The sequence below is a fragment of the Phocoena sinus genome, chromosome 11 (assembly GCF_008692025.1).
Source record: "Phocoena sinus isolate mPhoSin1 chromosome 11, mPhoSin1.pri, whole genome shotgun sequence".
Taxonomy (NCBI): Eukaryota; Metazoa; Chordata; class Mammalia; order Artiodactyla; family Phocoenidae; genus Phocoena; species Phocoena sinus.
In genome coordinates, this window is record NC_045773.1 from 45,543,287 (window position 1) to 45,567,327 (window position 24,041).

Sequence of the window (24,041 nt, forward strand, 5' to 3'; positions counted from 1 at the left end):
ATATTTTGTATGCTATGTTATATGACCCTGGATGTAGTTTAAATCCTGGGAAGAATATGGACTTGTGTTGTTGATGATGATGATGTTATAGCAAACAGTCAACCCAGTTACGTTCAGCCTGGAAGTTCCCACCCACCTTCTGCTGGTTAGTGTCAGATCCATGCGTAGTTCATGGATAAGCCCACGAATTCATGTACACCTTAATGGGATTGTTTTTTGAGCTCCCTCTTTTTTGAGATCTCCCCAACACATTCTGGCCTTTAGGGACTCCCTTTTTTGGTCATCTGGCTAGAAAGCAAGAGTTTTAGTTTCCCTGTTCTGCCATGTGCTTCCCATGACTGTGTCTGTCTGAGGGTAAGTGGCAACAGGATAGAGAGTAAAATGCAACAGGAATTCTTCCTAAGCTCTTGGGACCACAGTTCCTCTAGTCAGAGAGAAGGGTTCCCCTCCCTTGGGGTTTTATATGCTTGCCCAGTCACCACTGCTGTCACTGCTGCTGCCACTGCAGAATTCCTTAGGAGCTGGGACAAGAGAGTGTGGAAAAAATACACCAAAAAATGAGATATCCCCTATTCACTCTGATCTGTTGGGGCCCCCTTTCTAGAAATAGAGGGCTTTTCTTAGAGCTCTTTCTCTCTGTACCCAGTAGTTCCAGGTTTCAGATTGCTTTTGATTCCAGGCCAAGAGATATGGGAGGAAAAACAAAAACAAAATTCATTAGTTTGGTGGGCTTTTGTGTTCTGATGTCCTTCCCCAATGCCTACTACTATTATTTTTCAGTCCTTAGGTAATTGTTCCATGCTTTCTGTCTAAGGTTGTTTAGGTGCATTCAATAAGAAAGATAGGGTGGGGTATATTTACTCCATCTTGACTGAACCTAGAATTCCTTATAAATTTTTTAAAGGTCCTAACTGGTAGAAATTAGCCAATCCTTTTTCATCGTCTTTACAAATAAATTCATATTTTCTGAAAGTAGTAGCTTTTTGTGTGAAATATGGTACCCAGTTTGGAAGTATAGATATGAAATTTTCATTGACAACTTTATTTTTCTGACAGGTAGGCCCACCCTTCTTTGGTTAAATGTTACTTCTCTCAGTGGTTGTTAGTGGTTGGTTAAACTGAGTACCTTCCAGGGCAGACATGAAATAGAAATCTTGTTTTTCCTTCTTTGGTGCCTCAGAAACTTGCCTTTTACTTGCCTTATTCAGATCTTGTATCAAGAAATGGAGTACTGGAGCCCAGGGGACCAGGTTTTAGATATCTATTGCAAACTGATTTAAGCCAGTTCAGTTAAGAATGGCTATTAAGTTCTTTTTAGAGTATATCGGGGAGTCACCGATAAGTTAGGTGATGGCTATAGATTGCCTTTGTCACAACCTTGCTACCAGGGAACAGTGAAAGCAAGTCTCATTTGCCACCTGTAGACGTCGGCAAGCAAGTATGCACACAAGTAAGTCATATAACCAGTTCTGTAAGTTTGATGAAGTCCCAGTTCTGTCCTTTTCAGTGCTCCAAGCACTCTTTATGTGAAAGATTTCTGGTCTTGAAAATTGTCATGCGAATCTTTTAGTGTTCTGCACCAGAATCCTCCAAAATCTTGACTAGACCCAGGACCTTTTTGGTGGACCCAGCCTTAGGTTCCACTCCAAAGGGTGACTCCAGATTTATATGTCCTGTTAATGGAAGGGTATGGATTATCTCCAAATGTTTTTATTCAGTCTGTATGTTCCAAACATCACTAATTTACCAATAAGAACCCATTTCTAACATTCATCTTGCTAATTACAAGGCCTCTGTTTGATTAGAAATAAAGATAGCAAAAGCAGTATTAGAAGCCACCTCTGGAGTGTGGCCTTTGATTTATCATCCCTGAAGGGTGTTTCTTTCTTAGAGGCCTAAGGTATAGTTTTAAAACTCATCTGATTACTTTACATGAGGATGTCTATGTAAGATATTTTAAAATAAATTATAGCTGTAATATACTACATTATAGTAGTATAATGGTGTAGACCTTTTGTTTTCAAACTGCGAGGTGGTGTCATGAGGCCAGGAGGAGTCAAACCCCCATTTTTTTCACTCCCATTCCGTTTGTATCCAGTAGGGTTTTCCAAAGGCTGCATGGCATATGATGACACAACAGATTGAATGCAGAAGCAGATAGGAAAATCTAACTATCTTCTATTACACTAGACATTAATGAGATTTGCAAAAATGTAAAACAATGACACTCATTAAATTTTTTGTTCATATTTGAAAATGTAAATTATTTAACATAATCCATATTAAAAAGTCTTTAAGGTTCTCAGAAATTGTTCAGAGTATAGAAAGATTCTGAGACCAAAAAGTTTGAGAACTGCTCTTATAGACACATGCTTTCATAGAACTCAAGCATTGGGCTTTATCTGCAGATGTTTTAAACTTTTTGTTTAGATATAATTTCACGTTTATAAGAAGTTAAAAAATAAAAATAGGAAAAAGAATACCCATCTATTCTTTACCCAGATTCACCTATTTACATTTTATACCATTTGCTTTATTAATCTCTCTCTTTCTCTCTCCTACACACACAATTTTTTCTGAACCATTTGCAGTTCACCCACATCAATGGCTCTTTACTCCTAAATACTTGTGTATATTTGTTAAGAATAGGGATATTCATTAAAAGAGTCTTAAGAAACATTAAAAAAATTTTTAAGAAAGAAAAGAATAGGGATATTCTCCTACATAACTACAATGCAGTTACCAACTTCATAAATTTACATTGATACAATACTTTAATCTGCTGTCTCTGTATTCCATTTTTGTCAGTTAGCCTCAATTATAACATTTTTCCCCTCCAATACAAAATCCAGTCTGGCATCAGATATTACATTCAGCTGTCATGTCTCTTTATCCTTCTTTTTCATAGCCTTTTTTTTTTTTTTTTGGTCTCTATGACATTGACATTTTAGAGGAATACAGCCCCTTCCCCTTTTATTTTTTAAAATTTATTTATTTATTTACTTTTGGCTGCATTGGGTCTGTTGCTGCAGGCGGGCTTTCTCTAGTTGCATCGAACGGGGGCTACTCTTCATTGCAGTGCATGGGCTTCTCATTGTGGTGGCTTCTTTTGTTGCGGAGCACCGGCTTGAGGCGCACGGGCTTCAGTAGTTGTGACTCACGGGCTCTAGAGCGCAGGCTCAGTAGTTGTGGCGCACGGGCTTAGTTGCTCCGCGGCAGGTGGGATCTTCCCGGGCCAGGGATTGAACCCGTGTTCCCTGCATTGGCAGGTGGATTCTTTAACCACTGTGCCACCAGGGAAGTCCCCCGCCTTCCCTTTTTAAATAGAACATTACTTATTTCGTATTTGTCAGAGGTTTAAAGGTGGTTTTCCAAAGTGATAACCAAAGTGTTTCTTTAAAGGAATGCTTGACTACAGAATTTTGCTTTATGTGGGCCTCAGAGTAATATTATAAAACCCTGGCAAGTTATCAAAATAGATAAAATGGGGATATCATTGAAATGGGTGTTTTAACTTTACTGCTCAAGGTTCACATGAATTGAAGAAACTGAATAAAAAATGATTTCTTAGTAGGGCTTCCCTGGTGGCGCAGTGGTTAAGAATCCACCTGCCAATGCAGGGGACATGGGTTCAAGCCCTGGTCCGAGAAGATCCCACATGCCGCAGAGCAACTAAGCCCGTGTGCCACAACTGCAGCCTGCGTGCCTCAACTACTGAAGCCTGTGAGACACAACTACTGAGCCTGCGAGCCACAACTACTGAAGTCCACGCACCTAGAGCCCGTGCTCTTGTGCTCTGCAACAAGAGAAGCCACTGCAATGAGAAGCCTGCGCACTGCAACAAAGAGTAACCACCGCTGGCTGCAACTAGAGAAAGCCCGCACGCAGCAACAAAGACCCAACGCAGCCAAAAATAAATTTATTTTTTTTTAAATGTATTCTTAGTAAACATTGTAAAGTATTTGGAACTGAAACCGAGAAATAAGTTTTAAGTAAAGAGGAAGACAAATGTTTGAGTACTGCTTATGACCTTGGGCAAGCCACTTGACCTCTTTGTAAATGGAAATACTATAGAGTTTTGTTATTGTGGTTCTAAAGATAGCAGTACAGTGAAATTTGCTTGTATTCAAAACTACCCTTTAAACTTTAGACTCACACTCAAGATAGCTTATACTTTCAGATAGAACGAGCATATGAGATCTGATTTGTACTGAGGGAACAGGAGAAATGAATCTCCCATCTCAAGCACACCCTGGGTCATAAGCCCATGAATACAGTGACTGGATGCAGTGGTCTGCACTATTTAAATGATTTCTCCCCTTTTTATACACTCATAAATTAATAGGACTTCAGTGCAATAGTACCTGCATAATAAGGTTCTTGGAAAGTAATTAAATAATACAACCACCTGTCTTACAGATCGTGTTTTTGTAAAATGAATTTATTCTAATGGATAGATTAATTAAGGAGCAATACCGTTTGTGTTGTGACACAATTAGATAACAAGGTGGGGAACTAGTGACGTGGAAGAGAAGAACCGTAAACAGCACTGCTCTTCTGAGTTATTCTTGTTGTCCTAATAGCAATTTGAAAGACCACAAGAAGGATTATGCTAATGACAGTGCTGAGAAAGGCCAGAGTGAGGTGTGATCAATTGTAGGATTTCCTCAATGATGTTTAAGTTTTATAACATATTCTTATAACTAAAAACATGCCTTTATTATTGATACTCTTAAGGAAAAAAATCATTTTTACTATGACCTGAAATTCCCTTGTCCCCAACCCCTGTTGTCCCATGGAAACAGTTGTCTTTATATGTGATTTTTTGGATAATGCAATGTTTATTTCAGTTCTGTCATTATTGCAGAGCTGCCTGTATTTGTAAAGAACCTAGCACAGTATCTGACACACTTTTTTTTAAGTTGCTTTAATTAGTGCACATGCGTGAGCATGAGCTTGAGCACTGAGCTCATGTTCAATTTTAGGGAAAAGGCTTGTTTCCATTTCTGTAAGCAAGAGTGTTCTCCCCCACCCCTTTTTCTCCTTATTTTATTAGAAGTAGGGCCCAGAGAATCCCAGTAATAACACCAGGCCTGGTTGAAAGGTCATGAAAGAAAATTCATATGGATTTTTATGGGGACTTTGAGAGAAGAAAGTTCACTTCTTAGCACCGTCTTTTTCCTTTTCTTTCTTTGCCTCAAAACGCCAAGTGAAATATACAAAAATTTTTTCCTTTTCTGCCTTTAACATAAGATGGCTGTTTCTTTTCTAATTCTCACCTCCTACCCCTGTTTGAGTCCCAGTGCTTTTCTGTTATTTTTCTGCCTTTGTTGGTATTCATCTGTCAGTGTTGTTGCAAAGGAAATTCTGACGTTGGTGGATGAACTAGCTGTCCAGTATGATATTTTACAGTTCTGATATGTACATCATTCACTTTAGAGCCTTTAGCAGTGTTTTTAACCTTGCACCATGGTATTGAGCCCAAAACAATTTGGTTTTGTTCAGTTTTTTTCTTTTGCTCTTAAAAACACAATGCGATGGAAAAGACAAAACCTCTGCTCTAACCCCTGCCCCATGAGAATGAGAGGTCAATAGAAATTTCTTTTCTTCATCAGGTTAGAGGGTAAGATATTAGAGGTGAGCATTTTTTTAAAAATCATTGTAGTTAGATATCCCTGTCTGAATATTAGACCTGGAAATACAATCACATTTAACTGTTTTCATATGTATTGTACCACTAGAGTGTTCACAACTACTAATCATCTGTAAAGGAGAAACTAAAAATATTTGAAACTTTCATCAGTTTTCACTTGGAGGCATTAAAGATTTTTTTTTTAAAACCCTTGAGGGACTTCCCTGGTGGCGCAGTGGATAGGACTCTGTGCTCCCAATGCGGGGGGCCCGGGATCAATCCCTGGTCAGGGAACTAGATCCCACATGCAACTAAGAGTTCACATGCCACAACTAAGCAGCCCACGTGCTGCAACTAAGGAGCCCGCCTGCTGCAACTAAGACCCAGTGCAACCAAATAATAAATTAATTAATTTAAAAAAAAACCTTGATATTGAAGTTACTATTACTATAGTCCTAACAGAAAAGGCGAAGTTTTAGTTGTTTTGATTACATCTTTTATTCTGAAAATTAACTATCTTAACGGGATTCCAAAGATCTAAGTATGTTCTAGTTTGCAAAGCTAGATGATTTTGAACTTGACACCCACCTAGCCAGCCATTTCTTAGGGATTTATGAAGAGTGATGGAAATACTTTTATCACACTGGTAAAATATTTCCATGTAAATACAAAGAGTAGTATTTAATATTACTGATATTACATGCAGTTTTTAAAATTCTGAAATGATTTTAGATACATTACTGTCCTTTTTGCTTTCTTTTCTTACCTTTTTCTTCATTCCTTTATTTTTATTTTTTTTAGTGGATAATGTTTTTATTTTATTTTTATTTATTTATTTTTGCCGTACGCGGGCCTCTCACTGTTGTGGCCTCTCCCGTTGCGGAGCACAGGCTCCGGACGCTCAGGCTCAGTGGCCATGGCTCTCGGGCCCAGCCGCTCCGCGGCATGTGGCATCTTCCCGGACCGGGGCACGAACCCGTGTCCCCTGCATTGGCAGGCGCTGCGCCACCAGGGAAGCCCTTCATTCCTTTAGATATCAAGATCAGCTAGAAGGTTTTGAAATTGCTTTAAAATTTGGTTCCAGCGCTCCATTTGGCACTGTTAACTTGGGAAAGTCTCCTTATATGATTCCATCTCCCACTTTTTATCCTTTAAGATTGTCTCTTATGCAGTAGCTTTGTTTTGTCCTCAAAGGAACTGACTGTCATGGCCAGGAATAAATTAAAATCATAGTGATACACAGTAAATCATTCTGTGTCTGTACTGAAAATGACTTATGCTTGGTCCACAGTTAATTTTGATTTATTCCACAAGTCTCCTTGAGTATATACAGATGTTCATAATGGAAAAGATTTTGTAGAATAAAGGGAAAGGGAGCTCAAGAAAGTGATTATAAATCAAAATTCCATTTCTTATTTTATTGAGACACTTTCAGGAGGTATGCAAAGTCAAAACCATTTTTAGAATAATGTAATTTGCCTCTTGCACTCTCATTCACAAGTCGAGTTTTCCAGAGATTACACAATATGTGATGATGTCACCACTCTGACAGCTGATGGAATGTGTGCTTGTGTATTCTTGTTTTTTGAAAGTTTCTGAGTTTTAATTTATAATACAGTAAATAGCAATAAATATAACCACATTTTAAAAGCTTAATCATTTTTAAGAGTTTAAAGGAGGGACTTCCCTGGTGGTGCAGTGGTTAAGAATCTGCCTGCCAATGCAGGGAACACAGGTTCAATCCCTGGTCCAGGAAATTCCCACATGCCGTGGAGCAACTAAGCCCATGTGCCACAACTACTGAGCCTGCGTGCTACAACAACTGAAACCCTTAAATCCTTAAAGCCTGTGCTCCACAACAAGCGAAGCCACCACAGTTAGAAGCCCATGCGCTGCAACAAAGCGTAGCCCCCTCCCTCTGCAACTAGCGAAAGCCCATGCGCAGCAACGAAGACCCAATGCAGCCAAAAAAATAAAAATAAGAAAAATAAAATTAAATAAACTAAAAAAATTAAAAGTTTTAAAACAAAGAAAAAAATAGTATAAAGGAGTCTTGAGACCAAAAGGTTTGTGAAACACTTCTCTATTGGCATAGTTAAATTGAATTTTCAGACTTGCTCCTTCTCATTTCCTGTTTATTGTAGGGTTGTTTGTTTGTTGGTTAGTTTTTAGGAACCATACCTATTCTCTTTATACTCTCTCAGGAATAGAATGTGAGTTTTAGTTGTGAGTGGCAGTTCAGGAAGTTGTCTGTAAACAGTTTTTTCATAAAGGTAAAAAGCTTATGTAGAGGACAGAACTTTCTTCTAACAGTACTGCCCAGAATGACTATCTTATGATATGATGTTCTCATCACTGGAGGGGTTCAAGCATAAATCAGACAACTATTATCAAGAGTATTATTTTTTCCTTGGCTGCGTCGGGTCTTAGTTGTGGCACTCGGGATCTTCGTTGAGGCACGTGGGATCTTTCATTGTGGTGCACAGTGTCTTCATTGCAGCTCTCGAGCTTCTCTCTAGTTATGGTGTGCGGGTTTTTTCTCTCTAGTTGTGGCGTGCGGGCTCCAGAGTTCATGGGCTCTGTAGTTTGCGGCACGCGGGCTCTCTGGTTGAGGTGCGCGAGCTCAGTAGTTGTAGCATGCGGGCTTAGTTGCCCCACGGCATGTGGGATCTTAGTTCCCAGGGATCGAACCCGCATCCCCTGCATTGAAAGGCGGATTCTTTACCGCTGGACCACCAGGGAAGTCCTTCGAGAGTCTTTTTAAAGAAGATTAATAGTTCAGGTAGGAGATGTACTGTAAGGAATCTAATAATATAAGGTCCCTTTAAAAGACACTTAAAATCCTACAGTTTTAGGGCTGAAATCAGTTTGGTTGCATGTGAATCCTAATGCTAATAGAGTGGGGTTCTTGTTAGTTGGTATTTTGCCTAGTTAAATTCTTCCCTGTTGAATCTCTTACAAAATTAAAATGAATTACAGAAATGGACCCCTTGATTTGTTAATTCTGTTTATTTCTCCCATATAAAATATGATATAATCAACTTGCTTACCCTTTTTTCATGTGTTTTATTTCAGTTGGTCGCATTATGTTTCAGCTCTTTTCAGATATATGTCCAAAAACTTGCAAAAACTTCCTTTGCCTATGCTCAGGTAAATGAATTATTAAATTATTTCCAATGAGAAGTCCTGGCTTACAGTTTTACCTTGCTTAACAGAGTAGATATTTTCCTTAAAAAGTAATGGATCTGTGAAATGAGTTTAGCAAATAAAAAATATTATTTTCACTGATATGATGTTAGGGAAGCATTTCTTAAAGGGAAGAGAGGAGAAAGAAATGGTCTCAGAAATGAAAAAGGAAGTACCACCATATGTAATGTTTTATCCATTGTAGTTTATAAAATAATAGTATATTCAAAACTGACTCATTTTGGTAGAATTTTACAGATTTTAGTACTTTGAACAAATTTAGCATTCCAGATTTCACAAGAAATTTAGGATTAGAAGATAGAGAAGCAGAACATAATGAGATTGTTCTTTGTTACATGTAATTGGACTTATATTTTTAAAAAGTAGAAAAAATAGGGAGGAAAAACATTTATGATGTTACTTATCTCTTACAGTGCCCAACACAAGGGAGGGATTTGACAAAGGATTAATTGGATGGTGCTTTCCATGGAAGGATATGTTTGTAGCTAAACTTCATTTCTTTTTTTTTTCCAGGGGAGAAAGGCCTTGGGAAAACAACTGGGAAGAAGTTATGTTATAAAGGTTCTACATTCCATCGTGTGGTTAAAAACTTTATGATTCAGGGTGGGGACTTCAGTGAAGGTAGAGCTAAAACTTATGTTCTTAATAACTCTATCAGTTTCTAAAGCATCTCATTATTACTTTTAATTGTAAATATAGTGTCACAGTATGATGTAAATATTAGGTGGTCAGTGAATAGTTGTTGGATGAATGACTGTTATAAGCCAAGAATGTATAAAAAGCAAAATACTAAGACTTCTTTTTGTTTGTTTTTACGCAGTTTTAATACAGTTACTTGGTGCCAAAGTACTGTTCAATTGTTTTTATTCTTTTAGAATTTTGTTGGTGTGATTGCTGTTTGAAATAAGTGGGTCATGGAGAGAATTTTTAAAATAGTTTTTATTATAATGGGATTGGATTTATAGTTTAAAACTGAGGTTAATTGAGGAGTCTTAGAATTTTTATCATCTGCAGTAATTACTCCTTCAGCAAATTGAAACCATAAAAAGTAATTTATGTGTATTAGTATATTTTTAGTTTTCATTATTGTTTAATGTAGCTCATTATTTTCAGGTAATGGAAAAGGTGGAGAATCAATTTATGGTGGATATTTTAAAGGTAAGGCTTAATATTTTATGGTCTTTTGTTTCAGTTCTGATATTAAAGCAAGTTTGATCATGTACTTTTAATGAGAAGAGGTTTACTTATAGTTCACTTTTTGCATGAAACTAATGCTGCATGAAAATACTTTATTTGCATGAACTTGGGGATAAATTACATTGTAATATATAACTTAATTGACAAGATTAATTAAGGCTAACTTTATGGTTAAACATGACTTTCAGCATGGAGGTTAGGCAACTATATACATGAAAACTCCTATCTTCCTGCCTAAAACTGTCAACATATTCTTTTGTTTATAGAGAATGTGGTCTTTTGCAAAATGAAAAGGTAAGAGAACGAAGCTCAGTAACACAAACTCCAACTCTGTTCCCTTGCACCCTTCCTAATAAATTTATGGACAGTCTGGGTCAGGTTGTGGCTGGATTTCTTATATTGCTTGAAGACTTGGAAAATTCTGTATACTGTTTCATACATGCATCTGTATCTTCTTTTCTTTTCCCAATGGGTTATTATTTCCACATCAGGGAAAAGAATCTAGTTAATGTTTATTTTCTCTAAACCAAGCAATTTCTTTGAATAAAATTTGGTATTTCTTCCTTTCTCAAAGGTTTGTATGTTTTCTTTTGTATACTAGAGCTATATGATTGTGTTTTTTTCCTACAGTAGTATTTGCATAAATCTAACTATTGCACTTGCCCCAAAAAGCCTTAGAAAAGTCAGTTGTGGAAATTTATAATGGGATCCAATATTACCAGGTTTTAATGCCATGATAGCTTCAGTGTTATAATAGTCTTTTATATTTCTTTCGGGGGAAAATGGATTACTACTTTTTCAGAAGCCTGTTCCCAAGGTAATCTTTTTTTTAAAGTTTTCTATGTTTCTGTTTGTTTTAAAGAAAGATTTGTTTGTATGAGTGTTAACAGGAAATTTAAATTAGTTTTCAGGATATTTCTGCTGGAATTAAATCCATCTCTAAGTGATCTTTATGACAGAGTCTTCCCTTTGAGCTAGTAGGAAACAGCTCTTTAGCTGGTTCTATTAGCATGTAACAATTTGAAACTAATGCTGTAGGCCACTGTAACGTGGTTGTTCCCTGTGGCAGATATTTGTATATCAAAAAATTGTATTTTGCCATTTAAATTTTTGTACTCACAGGACTTGCTTCCTTAGTTTTTGATCCTATTGATTAGAAAGAATCTACATAATTTAATTTAGGCATGTCCCTACAACTTAACTTACTGTAATATTTTGGTTTTTGGTTTCATAGTCTAGCATCAATTGAATTGAGTAATAAATTTACCATATAGAAATTAAGCACATAAGAGGATTTTTAAACTCCCATGTATAGTGCATTATGCAGGTTAATTGGAAATTTGGAGGAAATGAGCTTTACTGTAAAGATTTTTCTAAAATTTTCTTGCTGGTTTTCCCTGAAAGTTAATAGTTTAAACATCATTTAGCCAAAGTATGTTACTACTAAAAGTGACTGTTCTAAGGCTGTTTGTATAAAAGTGTTAAATATATGTTCTTTTTTCTCAAGGCTAAGTAGTAAATAAGTAGCAGTTTTTGTTTTTGTTTTATGCTTTTATTTGATTAGTTAAAAGAATTTTTTTCAAAGTATTCAGTCAAGTATCTGTACTGACCAGAAGAGGAATTTCATCCTTTGCTTTCTATTTATTACTTTGAACATTGCACTTTAAAAGTGACTTATAATTGTAGACTGACAAATTTGTGTTTTCTTCAAACAGATGAAAACTTTATTCTCAAACATGACAGAGCGTTCCTTTTGTCAATGGCAAATCGAGGGAAACATACCAATGGTTCCCAGTTTTTCATGTGAGTAGGCATAATTCAGAGATGAGCTTTTTCTAAACAGAGAAGCGCTGTTCATGAGAAAGATGGTATCGTTAAACCAAGTTTAATGCTAGATTCTGTCAACTTGGGTTTTATTATGTTATAGTAATTGGTAAGCTCTAACAGCCACCTCAGCGGTAAGCATATATCCTGGATTTGAAGAATGGTACTTAAAAGGCGTAACTTAAAGATGTAAATTATTTTCAAAATATGTTGTCATCTTAAGAAAAGAAATTGGCTTTGACTTTTAACAAATTTGGGGGCTCAGATTACCAAATCTGGATTGGAGCATAAACCCTTGATGAACATTTAAAACTTGTCCATGACTAGGACTGGATGTGCTCTTGGCATGGAAAGCAGTTGGTTTGAGTAAACCATAGTATGGTTGCTTTTTCTCTAACTGTTGTTCTTTGAACCAGTTTGAGAGAGGTGCCATTGTTTTCTGACATTGTATAGAGATAAACGATTTGGTGTTCAGCCAGCATTGTTAACAATCTTAAACTTTGTGAGATCTCTATGCGTAATTGAATTAACCCAATGTTGCTATCATTTCCACCAAAGTTTATGATATTATCACTTAGAAAACTTCAGAATGCTGAATTTGATGTTTAAAAAACAAACACCTTTACGTGTACGTGTATACACAACCAAAACCTTACTTATTTCTCATCTGAAAGACTTTTGGCATACTTTTAGTTATATTCTTATCTAAAGCTACTCCAAAACCTATTTTTATTATAATCCCATGATATAAGATATGAAAGATAATTGGCTAGCATGGAGTTTAATGCTTTTGATTGGAAGTAAATCTCTGCAGTTATGCTATGTATATTGGAGAAATATTTTTCCATGGTTTGCCAGAAAAAAAATTTTGTCATCTTTCTGAATGGATGAGTATGAATGGCGCTTCCCTGTCTTTAAAGGAGTAAATTATTCATATAAAATAAATCTCACACTTTAAGTTTGTGTGAAAAATAGATTCCAACATGATCTGATAAAGTTCAGATAAGGGGCATTCTGTTCCTAAGAATGTCCTAAAAATGGAAAGCTGATAGAAGATGGTAATGCTTGGAGTTGTGCAGGAAAAAAGGAAGGCCTAAAACAGTTATTCCTGTATCTTGTTCTGATCCCATAGAGTATTAGTTATTACCCTACTTTACTAGAGTATTTTTCAATTCTTAACCTCCTTGAGGGCCAAAAAAAAAGTAGGGGGAAATATTTTGAAAAACTTGATGTAGAAGCTGTTTACTCTTTGATTGAGGTTTCCCATTTCCATTTTTAAGCTTATCTGAACTGTGAACATGATAAACTAATGATTCATTGGTCAAAAAGCTACCATCTGAGGGCTCTAAAGTTTCTTTTAGATTTCCTTTTTTATATCAGTACATTTAAATTTTTATTTATCAGGTTGCAGCAGCTTCTTCCCATTGTTATATACTAATTAGCTTATTTAGAAAATGTTAGGGTTAAAACCCGTGCACCTACATACATTAGTTAAAATCCAGTATATGAGATTCTCTCTTCAAAAAATTTAGAGTATCTTGTTTTTATGTTATTTACTACTTGCTTAAGCCTTTTCTAGAAATGTTTAGTATCAAATAAAATTAAAGCCGTGTCTGTTTTCTACGTAGCTTAATTTTACATTAGACTATTTTTTGACAAGGAATACCAAATTAAAACTTTAACATCGGGCTTCCCTGGTGGCGCAGTGGTTGAGAGTCCGCCTGCCAATGCAGGGGACACAGGTTCGTGCCCTGGTCCAGGAAGATCCCACGTGCCACGGAGCGGCTGAGCCCGTGAGCCATGGCCGCTGAGCCTGCGCATCCGGAGCCTGTGCTCCGCAACGGGAGAGGCCACAACAGTGAGAGGCCCGCGTACCGCAAAAAAAAAAAAAAAAAAAAAAAAAACAAAAAAAACATAAACAACTTTAAATTAGTATTAAATTTTTTAACCTTGTTTTCATAATTAACTGATTGTAGATGGCACTAAAATCACTGTGAACTTGTGATTGAAAGAAAATTTTCTACTTTTAGTTTGACATTTACTTCTGGAAATGAGTTTTCAGTTAAAAGCAATCTTGGAAGTAAACATTTTTGCACTCACAAAAAATCCTTCTCTCTCTCTTTTTTTTTTTAAGAAGTTTTTATGCGTGTGCTATTTTTTATGTGAGCTAAAAGTACCAATTCCTCAGGGGTTGCAGGATAAAATAAAACTAATGTTCACTTTGCTAAACAAAATGTTTCTTTGCTTTTATAGAAGGGATAGGTAAAATGGAGATGGTAGCCCATGAAAGAAATATCTTTGAAAGTCTATGTCTTACAAGCCCAAATTCTTTTGGAATTGGAAGTAGTAAAAAAGTATAATGTACTACCTTCAAATTGTATAGATGACCACAGATAATCGCTCTAAAAGTTGAGGTTCTGAGGGTTGATGGTCACTGAGCTGTCTGAAGGCTTCCCAGGGGTGGCTTCTGTGTTTCATCCTCCTCCCACAGCTCTTCCTGTGGCACCTTGAGCAGCAGTTCTGCAGTCTGAAAAAGGAAGGGTAGTGTGAGAATGGATCATAAAATGCCAAGAACTGCCTTTGTAGTTCCAGTTTTAGAGGCTTATTAATAAGGACTTTTAACATATCCTTGCAAAATTGTATTTGTAGTTTATGCTATACATCTGTTACCTTGTAATTCTAAGGAGTAAATTTGATGCAGTTAGTGTGGGTACTTGAGCAAAATGTTCCTCAGGAATTCTTGAGCAATAACTATTGTGCTCAAGAATAACTGTTATGCTTTGTGCAATAACTATTGTCTTCATTACTTAAAACATTTAAAACCTCCCCTTCCTAAGGCATGTACATCATCTTATTAAACATATTTTTGTATATATTGCTTTCTTTGGGTGGAAAAATTATGTGTGTGATAAAAACCAGATTATCTTCTATAAAGCTATATGTAATTTTTGCAGTAACTACTTTTATCTACTACTATATTAGTCATAGTGATTTTGCTTTTAGGGGCCTAAATAGAAGAAAACTAATTGTTTTTGGAATAGTACTTCTCAAGAAACGTGAAAGAAGTGAAATATGGCACTATCCCCATGAATCACTGAGGAAGTAATGGTTTGTTCATGCTGAGCTATTTTTGAAGGAATTCAAAGAACTGGGACCAGAGTAGTAACCAGGTTAACTGGGTCCTTGTTATTTATTTTTTAGGCCAAAGAGTAGGAAGAAGCCACAGCAGAAGCTATAGGATTACAAAGTTTTAGACTAGAAAAGAATTTAGAGATCCTTTGTTCTATAGATAATGGTGAGTAAGGAAGAAAAGACATATGCAGCCCAGGTTATAGGAGTTTTACTCATAATCCTAAAGAAATTGATAGCTAGAAAGAGAATGCTGCACACTGTAAGCTACGTAGGTTTATTGACCGGTCTGCTCTGAATTTATTTATTTTATTTTATTTTATTTTACTTCATTCTACTCTACTTTATTTTATTTTTATTTTATTTTATTTTATTTACCTCGCTGCACGGCTTGTAGGATCTTGGTTAGCTCCCTGACCAGGGATTGAACCCGCGTCCTCGGCAGTGAGAGCGGAGTCCTAACCACTGGACCACTGGGGAATTCCCCTGAATTTATTTTAATTTTAGTAAGTTTTAGACACCACAAGCATTGCTGGAGAATAATATGACACATAGGAAAGCATTTTTCTTTTCCTTTGGCTGTCAGTCATGACAGTCTGTTAATTCTGACTCTGATTTTCATTGTCTTTATTTTCATTCATCAAAAGAATAAAGAAGATACTGCCTAAAGTAATCATTAAAAAGATTAGTTAGGTGATTTATAGCTTTGTATTAAATAACTATTCTCCTGGGTTAGAGCACTAACCTAGCTATCAGGAAGCCTTGTATCTAGTCTTACTTAACTATATACCTTGAGTTAGTTTTGTTTTTCCTTTTCTGTTTGTAAAGTATCTACCCCACTTTCAAATATAAAGTAAACATTTTGGTGTGAAAATGCAGACATAAAAGGAAGAAAGTGTTTTGTAGGTTGATCCTAAGTTTCTGAATATGTGGAATGATTTATATGCAAATATTGTCTCTCCTAAAGGAAATAGTTGTAATTGCTTAATTTTCATCAGTCTGAAAGGTGCTGCAAAGAAACTCTGGCTCATCTTGCCTAAATTGGTTGCAGTCTCTTCATCAGCTGCTGTTAGAACATGTTTGAGTGGCGGTTGCTGTCGTCTCCCTTGGCTTAGTCTGTGCAGGCCTCATATCACAACCAGGGAATGAAAAGACCCATAGAGCCTTGGAGAACAGGCTCTGTCGTTGGCCACTGTCAGTGGTCATGATAATTATAAAAATACAAGAAAATAAGATAATGTCGAAAAGTCAAACTTTGAACTTTAAACAAAAAGTGTGTGTTGAATTTTAACAGTCATAAATAGGACTGTGGCAGGAAAACATAAGTTCTAGGATATATTCTATGTCATTTAAGAATGGCTACTTACCTGAATGGGAGAGAAGTGCTGATCGTTTCAGAGTAGCAGAGCAAGGGAAGTTGAGGGGTGGTTTGGTTTTAAGGGCTTTATAAAGCTATATTGATATTTTTGGGGTAGCAAAAGTAGATTTGGGGTAGAAATCTTTTTCCCTTCACATATTCATGAATTTGTGTGAGAAGAAATGCTAGTAAGTGTTAATAACCTGAGAAGTTCTGGCTTTTTTCCCTACTTTTTTGGGGGTAATACCTTCATATGTTAATTTCAAGATTTTTTCATGAACAGATCTCACGACACTTAACCATAATCCATCGTCTCTGGATATTAAGTGTCATCCCTAACATCCAGTCTTAATATTACTTAGTGTTTGTGTGACATTTGTGTTAGCAACCTGGAAGGAATTTTGTATCTCATGGTGTTTGGTGTGTGTTATGTTCATGTTAGTGCTGAATTTTTTAAAGCTGTTTTATTTTGGTGACTTATGGAACAATAGAGCACTGTAATGTGGCTTGGTTAGTTTCCGTTGTCCTTACATGAGCTTTGTCACTCTGTACAAATTGGTGCCTCTTACGGGTGTGATAGTTTCAGGAGTTGAAGGGGAAAATTGCATGTTAAAGCCTGCTTAAGACAGAAATAGGTTGTCTTTGTTTCCTTCTCTCATACTACTTTACAACTAGAATCAGGTTTTTTTTACAACATTCATTGGAAACACCACATTATTTAAAACATTTTTGTGACAGTAATTCATGTATCAATGCCTTTATAAGAAATTAAAGCTATTTTTAAATATTTTAAGATTTAATATATCCAAAACCCCTATAAAGAATTTTTTCCACTGTATGTAATACAGGTTTTGGTCTGAATAGTAACAGATATGTTTAAAGTTTAATCGAATTAAAATTGGTCAGACAGTGTATATTCATTGAACAAAAAATTTTCATAATGGAGAAAATCAGATTAGACAGGAAAAGAAAGTACTGTGGCCAAGATTTGACAGCATACTTTTTCTTATACTTATATCTCTCTTGCCTTTTTATCCTTTGAGAAGATCCTTAAAATTCTAGGTATGCTGCCTTATTATTTTCAGTTCCTTAACAACTATAAGAGTGTATGTAATGGCAGTGAACAGAAGCTACAGTCTAAACATTTGGTCATTAACTGCTGATGGTAATCTGTTTTGATGTGTGACCAAAAAAGCTTTCAAATGTAGAAACATGAAAGGTACTTTAATTGTTTGAAGTGAATTAGTAAAAAAAAGTTCCCTGAAATTTTATTTTAAGTCTCTTAACTCAGTTCTTTCCATTGAAATTTTTGATTTCTACTGCTAGTAACTGCTCCTGGGCATTCAGATTTTTTACTTATGAATGTATTCAGGATACATTATTCTCTTTTTGAGAAGGATGTTAGTTGATGACTTAGCCAGTTTCTGTGATTTGTAAAGCGATATATAATGTTTTGTTTCTAGCTATTATTCACACTCTGGTGTTACAATATTAGGGACCTGAGCAGATTCCCACTTAAACTACAATGCTTTTCTTAAACATAATTCATCTCTACATACATATCCTATGTGAAAGAAAATTTAGAGCCCTCCTTTTTAAAAAGCTTTCTTGCTTTGCATAAAACTTGAAAGTATTTAATTTCAAAGTTATATTGATATTAAAACATAGATTCAGTCTTGTCTTAAAAGTGTATTACAATTTATTTCTTGCCATTTTTGTGTAAAATTTACAGAAAGAGTGTTACACCGTGCGCTCCAAAGGTAATGTCTCATTACTCTAAGGCTCTCTCTTTTTCTTTCTTTGCCTTTATCTCTTTAATCCTGTTGTTATGTGCATTGAACCATTTTAAGAAAAAAAACTTTCTGCTTGATCTGTGGCAGCAGTACATGTAAAACAAGTGTGTTTTATTGTTCATGGTTAATCCTGGGAAGTATAATTTTAATTTCAGTGGCTTGTTACCACCTAGTTCCCACACATCTTGGGGGGTGGGTTATATTGTATATAATGGTTTAGATCTCATTTCAGTACAGAACTGTTAATTTCTGTATAAGGCCGAAAGCTGCTTTGATAATGGTAAATATATATATGTAGATTGTTTTTTGGAGTAACAGTGATACTTTTCAGTTTCTAAGATTTACAAGGTTTAAATGTGCATATATTTTTGAAGCAGATTCATAGGTGAGGGAAACTAGAAAATCAGTGTTTGAGGGACAGGAGAAAATGGAAATGTGAAAATATTGAAAGCTTTTCTAATTTGAAATGTTCTTGTGGTTGTTTCTCCTTTAGGTATGTTTTCATAAGCATGTATAAACTCACATATTTATGATAGTCTCTGGCCTTAAGGTCTTAACTTACTGAGCATATGTTACCACTGCCTGGGTCTTTACAGCTGTATAGTTTTGAAACATCAATGCAATTAAGAGTTGGTGGGATGAGATCTCTTTGCCCATTTTAGTAGAATTGAATGGCTTGGACCGAGCATATCATTTCCCCCTGCCCATCAGCCCAGTGCCAGCAAGCTTGCTTTACATTGGAATTTCTACTCTTAGAGTGTGGGCTGAGAACCCCAGGGGGCTTTTGTTAAGATACTTTCAGTATTCTTATTATGTAGTCTAACCCAACTAAAGCATACATTTGTACTTCTGCATCCTGAATTGCAGATGCAAGTAATGGACTTAATTATTCCCACCAGTTTAGGCACAGTCGGCCAGTTGATATTTGTCCTTGAAAGAATTGCTCTTGTCTTCATTTGTTTTCTTCACTACTGCACTAAAGGACCAAGTTTGTCTTCAGTTTTCATTTGAATTAAAAACAAAACTTGAGCCTGTCCATAAAGGTTCTATCCTCAAATTGAGTTTCAAGTATTATGTTGCTGCATCACTGCAGTTAGCTCAGATGTTTTAATCTCACTGTTTGCTCCAAAGGTTTGCTCTAAGGTGGTTTTCATAGCACTCCTGTTAGCCAGGATGCAAATTGAATTGGCTTGTTTGTGTTTTAAGACTCTCTGTAGGCTTTTCCCCATTACCAGAATATCTGAGAATTGTGAGAGAAAGGTCCAAGGAAGAGGAATATATCTAATCAATAAATCATTGCTTTCACTACTGCATGTTTGAGACTGATCCCTTATATTGTAGAACATTTTTACCTTTAATATTTCTACCTCTTTCCATCTTTCATGCGGTGGAATCACTGTCTAGCGTATGTACTAACTTCTTACTATGTTTACTGTGCTTGGTAAAGTTTTTTAATTATGGGAAGCACAATTCTATCTTAAAGTTCTTGTCCAAGGTAATTTCGGGATGCTAGTTTCATGATTTAAGCATCAGTGACTCACCAGTTTGCAAGATTTTCTTCTTTCTTTCTTCTGCCTGTTTTTATTCATTTTTATTGTTACATAGGCTTAAACTACCACTTCTCAATCTTCTAAGGAAAATTTGAGACTAGTGGTTTTAAAACTCAAGATTCCCTTTAAAATTCTGGCACTTCTTGAGTTGATATTTTAATTTTTTAAAACTAAATTCTGTAGTGCTTTTACAGAACTGAATATTCTTAATGTAAGTATAAGTGTTACATTTCCTGGTAGAATGATTTTTAGCATTGTTGTGAAGGTTAAAATTGTGTTTTACTGACTTAACGTTTCATAGAATTGCCTTAAAATGAGTATAAAAATTGGTAAGGGAGCTTCTAGTACAATTGACTGCCTTAACATGGCCTGATAATCCAGTGACCTTTCCCTCAAATATTATTTCTCTTTCTTATAAACTAAGATGTTTGTGATAGATACTTCTGAGTCTAGTTATCTGCTTTTGAATTTTTACCCACTGTAATTCACATAGTCTGAAGATCTGTGAAAGTGTTATGGGAAAACTAGCTTGGGTTCAAAACATCTTAACCAAATATACTCCATAAGACTTCCCAAGAGTGACTGCCAGTTTGTGACTATAGAAGCAGCCGGTTGGGTGTTTTCTGGGCCATGGAAATTTGAAGTGTCTATAATGTCATGATTACTTAGTTTGCTGTCAGAGTGTTAGCAGATTGAAGGTTTGCTCCCTACTGCATTTTCAGAGTTGCTGTGAGTGGCAGAGGGTCACCTTAGGTGAAGGAAGAGGGGCAGGAAGTTCTGAAAACAGGACTCCTGAGGCCTACCTCCATCTGCCTGCCTAAAAGATGCAGACTGACTCAGTATGAAAAATAATCAATAGAAAAATTCATTTAAGTATGTGGGGCAAGTGTTAAGTGTTGGTCACACTTCTTTCCATAAGCAAATGGCTAGGTGTTTTTTATTCTTGTTAAATTATCTTGATAAATTTTGAGTTTGTTGTTGTTGTCATTGTTTTGGATTTGAGAATAACTTTAATTTTAATGTATATTTATGCTGTGTATTTCAAACCTATATCACATATATGTATACATATGTAGTCTTCATGTTGGAGAGAGATATGAGTTTGTAATTCATTATAATCTTGAGGGTTTTTTTAAATCAGTAAAATGACTACTGTTGCTGTTTTTAAGCTTATTAAGTTCAGGTGTGTATCATGTTTAACTTTTCCCCCTATCTTTTTATCTTTACCTCTTTGTCCTCTACATGCTGTGATTTAAACCCTTCTGCTCTGTTCACCTGAACACCTGGTTTTTGCCATCTTCTTTATGTTGATGTTTGTTACACAGTACCACAAAACCTGCTCCACACCTGGATGGGTAAGAGTTATGTTCTTTTTATCTTGGAGAGGTGTTTGGGTGGCCAGTTCAAGACAGATTAGACCATGGGTGAACCCTCAAGGGGGCGCTCTTGGTCTCTGGGTTAATCTCATAGCCGAGCTCTTCCTAAGGATCACAGGGTGCAGTAGTCTTGAGACCTCTCATGTCACTGAAGGGGTCTTTGCGTGGGCTCATGGGTGAACTTCTCAGGCATGCGCTCTTGAGTGACCCTGTAAGGATGGTGTGTCTGAGTATCAAGTGCAATCTGATTGTTATCAGACTCTTTACTATAAAATAGTTAAGAACCATTGTTTTTAAGGCAGAAAACTAAGGCCCAGTTTGAGATTTTTTTTCTTTTTTCCTTTTATGAAGCAGAAGTTCTAATTCCCTTCTAGTTGCTTCATACATCAAACACTTCGCTCTTATTTTCAGGTCTGTGGATATGTCATTGATAACAGTTGTCTTGATTACTGCTCATGGCTTAATTATCGTCAAAACAATTTTTTCTTGAATTTGTATTGCAACAGGGTGCATGTTGTCTTTGGACTAGTTATTTCCGGTTTTGAAGTAATCGAACAAATTGAAAATCTGAAAACTGATGCTGCAAGTAGACCTTATGCAGATGTGAGAGTTATTGACTGTGGGGTGCTTGCCACGAAGTCAACAAAAGACGGTAAGAGTGTTTTGGGGGTAGAGGGAGCTAGGATGCAGGTAACACATGTTGAAGACTGTAACTTAAAGATACCTCCTAGATTTCAGTAGTGGAAGAAACTCCTACGAGTAGTATAGCAATAGCCCTGATGCCTCTATATCATACCCTGTATCCAACCCATCAGGGAATCTTTTCAAATCTGACCTTTTCTTTTTACTTCCCCTGCTGTCAGCGTGGTCCAAACCCAGGTATCTTTTACAAGATAGCAATAGCCTCATTACTGTTCACTTTGCCTCTGTCCTTGCTCCTCTGTAATCTTTCCTCAGCAATGATAGCTTCCTGACTGGTCTCCTTGCTTACACTCTTGACCCTCTACAGTCCTCAGCAGCAACCAGAGCCATCTTCTCTAAGGGCTCCCTCTCCATCAGCCAAAGCTAAAGTCTTTACAATGGTCTGTAAGGGATTCGGGCTTTCTACTGTTTCTCTGATCTCTCTTTCCCCTCATTCATTGTCTTGCCAGCACGTTGACCTTTATTTAGACATGTCAAGCACTCAGGGACTTTGTGCTGGCTGTTCCTTCTCTCTGGAATACTCTTCGTTCAGATACCTGCATGACCCCCTCCCTCACTTCCTTCAGGCCTCTGCTCAAATGTTATCTTAAATTACCTCGACTTTCCCTGTTCCCTTTACCCTGCCTTTACTTCCCCCTTCTTTTAGCATTTATCATTTGTCATATTATGTAGTTGCTTATTTTCTTCTCTGACCCAACTAGAATATATACTTCATGAGGGCTTTGTTACCTTACAATCTCACCAGCAAATTGTATTATCAACTTGGAAAAAAAGTTTATTTAAATTTTGTTTCTACGTAAAATAGATAGCTAGTGGGAAGCAGCCGCATAGCACAGGGAGATCAGCTCAAGGGGTGGGATAGGGAGGGTGGGAGGGAGGGAGATGCAAGAGGGAAGAGATATGGGGACATATGTATATGTATAACTGATTCACTTTGTTATAAAGCAGAAACTGACACACCATTCATTGTAAAGCAATTATACTCTAATAAAGATGTTAAAAAATATTAAAATTAAAAAAAGAATAAATAAATTTTGTTTTTAGTTTTCTTTATACAAAACATGTTTTACAATACTTGGTAATCACATTTTTTACTCTGAAACATAGGCACTGAAATCCAGTACTAATATTTTTGTTAATATTTCTTAAAAGTTTTTGAGAAAAAAAGGAAGAAACCAACTCATTCAGAAGTCTCGGATTCCTCTTCCAATTCCTCTTCCTCTTCAGAATCATCCTCAGAAAGTGAAATTGAACATGAGAGAAGCAGAAGAAGGAAACATAAGAGGAGGCCAAAAGTTAAACATTCTAAAAAGAGACGAAAGGAAGCAAGCAGTTCAGAAGAGCCAAGGAATAAACATATAATAAGCCCAAAAGGGTAAGTGTGAAACACCAAGGTAGTCTTACCTAAGAAACAAACACCCTGGAATGGGGAAAGTATGTGTGATTCTGTAAACTTAGCTTTGTTACCTGTTGTTGAAAAGGATAGCATTTTGTGGACTTCAAATTGAAATCTAGCAAATCAAGGGTAGCACAGATGTTTCATATAAAACATTTACGCGTTTGCAGGTAAGAAAAGAAAAAAGGATCATTTGGCAATTCTTACCAGAATTTTAGTGCTGTGGCTTTTTCACTGCATTGATGTTTTATATGTTCTCTTTATGACAGTTGTGTAAACCTTTTTAGTGAGCTTTGTAAGGTATCAGTACTTTTGCTGCTAATTATTATATTATTTAATATTATTATAAAATGCAGACATTACACATCTTAATTGGTGATTCGGTTTGTTCTCTCTAAGTCACTCTGAGAGGAGTGATACCAATGAAAAAAGGTGTATCGATTCAAATGCTAAAAGGGAAAAGCCTGTGGTGCGCCCAGAAGAGATTCCTCCAGTGCCCGAGAACCGATTTTTACTAAGAAGAGATATGCCTCTTGTCACAGTGGAGCCTGAACCGTAAGGATGATTAACCTACATGTTTTCGTTTCTCACACTGGTGATTCTGTTAGCTCATTGCAGGTCCACACTCATTTATTGAGCATGACCCATAGTCAGAGCACTTTGAAATATACTGGGGGAGAGATTGGATTCGTAAATGACATGTACCCTACCTTTCAAAATTCATATTCTGCTAGTAGAGAGAGGGGGTTTGGCAAGTTGATCGGGGAAAAGTTCTTAGTGGAGATCTGGAAAGATTTCATTACCAGTCTCATTTACTTGGCCTTTCATTAGAGGTGAGATTTTGGTTGTCAAAACAGGGTTAGTTGAACTCTTTGGAT

The 24,041-nt window shown here is 36.3% G+C and overlaps 1 protein-coding gene across 18 annotated transcripts in view; it reads left to right on the forward strand.

The window, feature by feature from the left end:
- Positions 1-24,041, forward strand: part of NKTR (natural killer cell triggering receptor) — a 49,649-nt gene that overhangs the window by 6,301 nt on the left and 19,307 nt on the right. For 9 of the 18 annotated variants that reach the window (XM_032648430.1, XM_032648428.1, XM_032648427.1 and 6 more), the window contains exons 3-10: positions 8,708-8,782; positions 9,353-9,460; positions 9,953-9,997; positions 11,752-11,839; positions 21,015-21,044; positions 21,572-21,717; positions 22,920-23,142; positions 23,563-23,718. In XM_032648430.1, the coding sequence (XP_032504321.1) occupies positions 8,708-8,782; positions 9,353-9,460; positions 9,953-9,997; positions 11,752-11,839; positions 21,015-21,044; positions 21,572-21,717; positions 22,920-23,142; positions 23,563-23,718 (871 nt within the window). Of the gene's footprint in view, positions 1-8,707; positions 8,783-9,352; positions 9,461-9,541; positions 11,840-18,078; positions 21,718-22,919; positions 23,143-23,562; positions 23,719-24,041 lie in introns of those variants that run through there. The other 9 variants (XM_032648442.1, XM_032648444.1, XM_032648437.1 and 6 more) reach the window with 9 other exon arrangements.